This window comes from Suricata suricatta, chromosome X, assembly GCF_006229205.1.
Source record: "Suricata suricatta isolate VVHF042 chromosome X, meerkat_22Aug2017_6uvM2_HiC, whole genome shotgun sequence".
Taxonomy (NCBI): Eukaryota; Metazoa; Chordata; class Mammalia; order Carnivora; family Herpestidae; genus Suricata; species Suricata suricatta.
Genome location: NC_043717.1, coordinates 91,869,656 through 91,877,696, shown reverse-complemented (window position 1 = coordinate 91,877,696; position 8,041 = coordinate 91,869,656). Strand labels below are relative to the sequence as shown.

Below are 8,041 nucleotides of genomic sequence, written 5' to 3'. Positions count from 1 at the left end.
TCATTGCCATGTAGTACTCCATTGTATATATATACCACATCTTCTTGATCCATTCGTCAGTTGATGGACACTTAGGCTCTTTCCATGATTTGGCTATTGTAGAAAGTGCCACTATGAACTTTGGGGTACATGTGCTCCTATGCATCAGCACTTCTGTGTCCTCTGGGTAAATCCAAGACTTTAGCCTCTACTACAAAGCTGTCATCATCAAGACAGTGTGGTACTGGCACAAAAACAGGCACATGGACAAATGGAATAGAATAAAGAGCCCAGAACTGGGCCCACTAGTACATGGCCAATTAATCTTTGACAAAGCAGGAAAGAGTGTCTAATGGAAAAAAGACAGCCTCTTCAACAGGTGGTGTTGGGAGAGCTGGACAGCAACATGTAGAAAAATGAAATTACACCACTTTCTGACACCATTCACAAAAATAAACTCAAAATGGATAAAGGATCTGAATGTGAGAAAAAAGAGGCCTTTTTAAAAATAAAAAAATAAAAGTAAAATAAGAATGATGGGAGGCAGAGGAGACACCTGTGAACCATTTTCCCCTGGTACCCTCCTGTCTGTAAGATTTTTGAGATCTCACAAGGGTGGCAGATTTCTGTTCTGATAGTGTGGGGTATATCTGTGTTTGAGGGAACTTTATAAAGTAGAAGTTTAAATCTGTTTACCAGAGTTACCTAAGTTAACCAGTGATTTTTTTCAAAAAAAATCTCCACTTCTGAGTAGAACAATGTATACTTGCTTTGTCCATAGGCATACATGGAAACTGTGGTAATTGGCTGAAATATTCCTTTTTTTACCTCAGGTAGAAACTGACCACATAGTGGCAGCTGTGGGCCTGGAGCCTAATGTTGAGTTGGCCAAGACTGGTGGACTAGAGATAGACTCTGATTTTGGTGGCTTCCGGGTAAATGCAGAGCTCCAAGCGCGCTCTAACATCTGGGTGGTAAGTGTGCTACAGCACGAGCAGGCATGGTTCCTCATCCCCAACCCATGAGCAGGTCTGCCCACCTATGTGCAGAAGCTCACCGAACTTTCTTACCCAAACAGAGCCAGAACGTAAAGCCCAGGGTGAAGAACAGAAATGTAACTACTTGATTTACAGGATCAGGGCTGGCCTCATGCCACAAGCCTGTGGAAGAGGAAATGAACAGGGTATGTACGTGCCTACAGAAAGACAGTTCTTCCTGTCCTCCAGTTGGCTGCTGCCTCCGGCATTACCCAGATAGGCTCATGCCTAGCCTATTGATCTGGGCATCGATCTGCCGTTCCCTTTGCCCAAACGTGAGTCCAGGGAATGGAGGATGAGGCAGCTTTATAACATTCTGGAAAGGAAAATTACTCTGTTTTCATTATCCTTGAGCACTATTTTTAGCTCTCAAAAAAATCTGTTATGACACAAACAAGACTATAGTGTGTAGGAACTATGAGGTAATTTCCCCATTGTTAGATCATTACAAGTGTATTGTGTTTGATTATGGACTCTGCAACTGAGGACATAACAACTTTGAAGGATGTTTTTCCCTTAAAACTTTTTTTTTAAAGATAAAGTATACTGGATTTTTTTTAATTTTTTATGTTTTTTATTTATTTTTGAGAGACAGAGAGAGACAGCATGAGCAGAGGAGGGTCAGAGAGAAAGGGAGACACAGAATCCGAAGCAGGCTCCAGGCTCTGAGCTAGCTGTCGGGCCAGAACCCGACGTGGGGCTCGAACCCACGAACTGTGAGATCATGACCTGAGCCGAAGCCAGACGCCGGACGCTTAACCGACTGAGCCACCCAGGCGCCCCTATACTGGATTTTTAAAAACTCGTAAAGCAATCAGCATTCAGTATTGGAAGACACTGACAAGGGGGAAGTGGGGAAATCACCTATAGTAAGCGCCAATATCTTGGTGTATTTCCTTCCCTTTGTCATCTTGTGCATCAGGTTTTTCCCTTTGTTGTAGATGGTCATGGTGTGTGTGTGCTCTATACAAGCATTTGTATTCTACTCTTTTTCACTTTTCCTTCTAACGTATATTCCATATTGCTTCAGATTCTGCAGTCTAATGAGTATATAATAGTCTGCCAAGTGGATTTGATCATTCACTTCACCACTGCTCACATGTCGGACTTTTAGGTTCCTTTGGGGGAGTCTGAATAGCCACAAAGATGAACAAAGGTTTTAGAGCACTCAGATGCCGCATGCTTAGTGAAGGTGGCCGTTTGTTCACCTCCAGCTGGAGGCCCTCTCTCTGCTTGGACACTGAACTCACTCAGTCTGTACCTCTCTCCTGGCAACATGCTTATTTGTACCACGCTGTAGTGAGGAGCGATGCTGCATCTTCCTCAACTAGGTGAAAGCTCCTTGTGGGCAAGTGTGGCTCAGGTATGTCTTAGCCACCCAGACAGGATAATGCTTTGCATATGAATAAGTTCTCTGGAAATATTTGGTGAATGAATGAACAGATGCCGAATGACCAAAATAAAATCTTATCTTGGAAAAGATTTTTAGATAAGAGGCAGTCACACCTAAAAACTGGTTTCCAGGTGTAGGAAAGCCTATTCTGCAAACCATGGCTATTAACTATTCAGTCACTGCTAACGGCAGAATAAGAGAAGAAATAGGCGTGAGCTGGAGCATGGAAGAATTAGGTTAGCTTTGTGGAACCTTCGATTCATTTTTTAGTTTTGGGTGTTTTTTTTTTTAGCCTAGAATACTTTTTTAAAAATGGAATCTCAACTGTTTTTTTTTTAATAGCATAGGTGTGATTCTGGCCTGTAAATGGAAAACATTAGGTAACAGCACAAGATTTTTTTGAGCCCCCAGAATGTATGTTCTGTCTTTAATTTGCTTTTTTATCATGTGCTCATGTAATGTATTTGTCTCCAAAGGCAGGAGATGCTGCATGCTTCTACGATATAAAGTTGGGCAGGAGGCGGGTGGAGCACCATGATCATGCTGTTGTAAGTGGAAGATTGGCCGGAGAGAATATGACTGGAGCTGCTAAGCCATACTGGCATCAGTCAATGTTCTGGTAATAGTCTTGTACTTTGCAGATTCAACTGATTAAAACACAGTATTAATGGAACGACAGTTACAGTTTGCTTTCTGTGTGGGCCAGTTAGCTTCATACAGAGGGGGGGAAATTCCATCTCATTTCCATGCATTCTACGCCCAAGCAGCATTCCGGTAAAAGGCCCCACCTGGCATAAGTTAGACTGGGAGAATGAGTGGAGATAGCATCAGCACTTCTGGTAAAATAGGTCAGAGTTTGAGCTCTTAGCTATAGACAGCAGTGTATTTTTATTTGTTCTCTGCTGAGCCCAATGTACTGACAAAAAAGGCAGCCCAGGGGCACCCGGCTGGCTCAGTCGGTGGAACATGCAACTCTTGATCTTAGAATGGGAGTTGGAGCCCTACATTGTGTAGAGAGATTACTTTAAAAAAAAAAAAAGGCAGCCCACTCATATGTAACCCTTAAGATCAGCAATTCAAAGTCAGGCATATGGAGGCCGTTCTGTGGATAGCAATAAGTTAGCAGTGGACATTCCTGAGTACTGGGACTGGCCTTACACGGCACACTCTCATCTTGTTCTTTGAAAGGTGGAATACATAAAAAACTTCAAGGTTTCCAGAACCTCTTAACAGTTTCTATTGGGGAAATTCTCAGCTGGTGAGAGTACATTGAAGGACAATCACACACAGTTTTGTGAGTGGGCAGCAAAAAACATAACAGATGGATTTCAAGGTCAACACATGTAAGATAATGCAGTTAAAAAATAATAATCCATAACTATCTAAGTATCAAGTCTCAGGAACAGAATCCAGGAGGTCATTGCGGACCAGTCCCCAAAGACACCATTCCAGTGAGCTTCTGTGGTCAGGAAGATGACAACATGGGAATAAAAAGCAGAGCACAGGGAATGTAGTCAATGATATTCTAATAGTGTCGTGTGGGGACAGGTGTAGCTCTGCTTTTGGTGAGTGCAGCAGAATCACTAAGTTGTACATCTGAAACTAATGTAACAGTGTGTCAACTATACTCAAATATTAGTTAAATGATGGCAAAATGTAGAGCACCAGACACAAAACCATGAGTAGCCTCCATGATTTACAAAACCATGGTATGTCTGTGCCTCAAACTCTCAGAAGCTACTGACATATTAAGAGCAGTGTATGAAAACGATAGGAAAAGTTTCTAAGAGGAACAATTAAAATAAAATGACCAAGTGAATGGAGGCATTCTGGCCTTGAAAAAATGAAGGCTCAGAGGAAATACTGTCAGTTAATGAAGCTATAAAATATCTCAGATCCTGAGTTCTAGAAATATGGAGTACTCTTTAAAGCTTCAAAACAACAATTTTAGGATGAGTTAAAGGAAAGTAGTGAATAGTAAACTCAAAGAACTGATCACTCGTCAAGTATGGTAAGGGGTAAAAGCATGGATCAGTTTAACAAAGTGTTGATTGCTGTTTGGATACGTGATATGTATAATGGCTTCTTAAGGAAAATACAGACGGCTTTGGGATAACCCCATATGCCCTAGCAAGTGGACAGATCAGTTTGGCGTTTCTCTTGTTGTACCTACCAAGTTCTTTGGTTGGCACAGACCAAAGTGTGGTGTCTTATAAAAAATACACCATTGTGTCATTCTTTGCAGCCCCTTGACAGAACACCCTCTTCTCTTTCCTTCCTTAGGAGTGACTTGGGCCCTGATGTTGGCTACGAAGCTATTGGTCTTGTGGACAGTAGTTTGCCAACAGTCGGTGTGTTTGCAAAAGCAACTGCAGAAGACAGCCCAAAATCTGCCACCGAGCAGTCAGGTAAGGAACTCCAACTCCTTCTCTTGCAAGAGTGTCGAGAAGCAGTGGTCCAAATTCTCCTGAACAGGGGGTTTCTGTGTTGACCAGAGGGAACTGTCAGTGAAAGCTTTTCTTCACGTTGTGCTTTAAAATAAACAAAACCCAAAGTCTTCACTCTTTTGTGGTCTGAGAGCTGGCAACGTCAGGTCTTCTGGTCAAAGCATAGATTCAGATGTTCTGGACGTCTGTTCTGGAATCTGGACAGTGGCTGGCTCTGTGACTCATGTTTAGTTTGCCTCTAGGGGGTAGGAGGCCCTGTGTGATGAAGAAAACCTGAACTTTTTAAGATTGTTATTATTATTATTATTATTATTATTATTAGCTTCCTACTAATCCCAGTTTAGGCCTGAGAACCGTAGTTTGGGACCTGCTATCCTCCGTGGGCCCTGGGCAGTGAAGAACTGGGCTGAGTAATTCTTGAGCTGCCTATAATTGCATTTGTCGGGTCTTACTGCCAGGTTTTCTTTAGACAGGAGGCATCTCTTGTGGAATGAACTTGTCTCCCACACACAACTCTTTCATTAACTCTTAGACCTATTCTCTCTCCCTTCCATGACCCTGACTTAAGTTACTTAACTTCCGTGTCCTCTTGTTAGAGGCATTTCACAAACAGGTTGCGCTTTAAGAAGGAGAGAACAAAACATTATATGGACACGTAGGGCCTTTTCCTGCACAATCCAAGTGACAACATCCACCCACTCCTTCATTCAGCCCTCTGCGGAAGTGGATCCAGGAGAGGGACTCGGGAACTTAATCAACTCCAGATCACTAGACTGCACACTGGGCGGTATTATTTGGAATCTGCTTGTTTTCAGAGGACAATACGCCTCCTCCCCAGAAGGAAGCAGCTCCACTATGGTTTTTCCATATGAAAGTGTCCTTTCCTGCTTTGGCCAGAGTGCCTCTAGCAGCACTGCCCAATAGACTCTTCTGCTCCAATGGCAGTGATCTGTTTCTGCTGTGTTCAGTACATTAGGTACTAGCTGCATGTGGCTATATAGCACTTGAAATGTGGCTAGTGCAAACGAGGAACTCAATTTCACATTTTACTTAATTTTGGTTAGGGGCACCTAGGTGGCTCAGTTGGTAAAGCGTCTGACTTCAGCTCATGTTATGATCTCGTGGTTCGTGGGTTCAAGCCCCACATCAGGCTCTGTGCTGACAGCTCAGAGTCTGGAGCCTGCTTCAGATTCTGTGTCTCCGTCTCTCTCTGCCCCTCCCCATGCGTGTGCACTCTCTGTCTCTCTCTCTTTCGGTGGCTCGCTCTCTCTCTCAAAAGTAAAAACATTAGGAGCGCCTGGGTGGCTCAGTCGGTTAAGCCTCCTACTTCGGCTCAGGTCAGATCTCACGTTCGTGGGTTCGAGCCCCGCGTCAGGCTCTGTGCTGACAGCTAGCTCAAGGCCTGGAGCCTGCTTCTGGTTCTGTGTCTCCTTCTCTCTGCCCCCTCCCTTTCATGCTCTGTCTCTCTCTGTATCAAAAATAAATAAAACATTAAAAAAATTTAAAAAAAAGTAAAAACATTAAAAAATAAAAAAAATTAATTTTGGTTAAAATAAGCTTTAATTAACTTTTAATTAATTTTAATTAGAATAGCTATTTGTGGCTAGTGGCTATTGTACTAGACTGTGCATCTCTCACATATTTCTCAGAGGACAAGGGCAGGCCTTCCACAGTTTGGAGAAATTCAGATACCAGGAAATATCCATAGCATAAATTTAAATGTTTTTTTTAAATTTATTTTTGATACAGAGAGAGATAGAGCATGAGAGGGGGAGGGGCAGAGAGAGAAGGAGACACAGAACCGGAAGCAGGCTCCAGGCTCTGAGCTAGCTGTCAGCACAGAGCCTGACGCGGGGCTCGAACCCACGAACGTGAGATCTGACCTGAGCCGAAGCCGGAGGCTTAAACGACTGAGCCACCCAGGCGCCCCTATAGCATAAATTTAAAATGAGATAGGAAGGGAGAGAAGTTTTGGGTTAGACTGACCCAGTGCCCCTGAGCTGGCAAGGAAGAACTTTTGTTGGCTTTGTCAATGGAGAGGAGCTGGAGAAGGTCAGTGTGGGCCAGAAGCAGCTTGAAGCAGGTGTCAAAAGATACTTGCCTTCTAGAATTTCCTAAGTTCATAACTGACTTTGTTTTAATTTTGTTTGTCCTGTGGCCTGGCCACAGGGACCGGTATCCGATCCGAGAGTGAGACAGAGTCTGAGGCGTCAGAAATCGCTGTTCCCGCTAGCAGCCCCGCAGGCCCCCAAGCCCCTGCTGAGGGGGAGGACTACGGCAAAGGCGTCATCTTCTACCTCAGGGACAAAGTGGTGGTGGGGATTGTGCTGTGGAACATCTTCAACCGGATGCCGATAGCAAGGAAGGTAGGTACCTGCCAACGCTCCGGGAGGAAGATGGGAAGTGTGCACTGGAGACCGCACCTGGGACTTCATCAGGTGCCCTGCTGTGGGGCATCCACTGGGTCAGACCGTGCCTGAGCAGAACAAAGGTGTAGCCTTGGCTGGGGAACATTTCTTTTGGACTCAGAACTTGGCTAGATGGCCTGGGAGCTGGTACCCACTCATCTGGGGTCAACAGCAAGCTATTCAGAGCCCCCTCCCAGTGTGATTTGGGGGCTGGCCCAGGCTGCCCCATTGTGTGGGCCCGACTGAGTGCACTCGAAGTGAGTTAGTGACCCATTGTTACTCTTTCCTTCAGATCATTAAGGACGGTGAGCAACACGAAGATCTCAATGAAGTAGCCAAACTATTCAACATTCATGAAGACTGAAGCCCCCCAGCGGAATAGGCAAGCACTTTGCTGTCCCTGACAGCAGTTTGGATGAGCATTTTTTATTCAGCAGACTTCCTCTGTGTGTATGAGTGTGAATGGTAAAATCTTTTGTGAATATTTCAGCCATGTAGACAAATTCTTAATGTTCACATCACTAAATAAAACGTGATTCTTCTAAATTAAATTCTGTTCTCTTTGAAAGGGAGCAGGTTGGTGAGGGGAGGAAAGCTGTGCGTGTTAGCAAGCAGGTGCACCGGAGCTACAACCTAGTGCATGATTCTCCTCAGCCTCCTGTTCCCTGCTCCACGCTCTCAACTTCTTTCAGTTGCCTGAATACCTCTCGCACCCCATCCATTGTTGAATGAGCGAACACATAAACATCTGGAATAGACTGCTTTACCCAGAATGAT

At 44.2% G+C, this 8,041-nt stretch overlaps 1 protein-coding gene across 2 annotated transcripts in view; it reads left to right on the top strand.

Annotated features, from left to right (window-relative positions):
- AIFM1 (apoptosis inducing factor mitochondria associated 1) overlaps window positions 1-7,815 on the top strand; it is a 33,273-nt gene extending 25,458 nt beyond the window's left edge. For both annotated transcript variants that reach the window (XM_029930440.1, XM_029930439.1), the window contains exons 12-16: window positions 813-953; window positions 2,886-3,028; window positions 4,693-4,817; window positions 7,026-7,222; window positions 7,557-7,815. In XM_029930440.1, coding sequence (XP_029786300.1) covers window positions 813-953; window positions 2,886-3,028; window positions 4,693-4,817; window positions 7,026-7,222; window positions 7,557-7,628 — 678 coding nt within the window. In that variant the 3' untranslated portion in view covers window positions 7,629-7,815. The remainder of the gene's footprint in view (window positions 1-812; window positions 954-2,885; window positions 3,029-4,692; window positions 4,818-7,025; window positions 7,223-7,556) is intronic.
- Window positions 7,816-8,041: the final 226 nt, after the last annotated feature.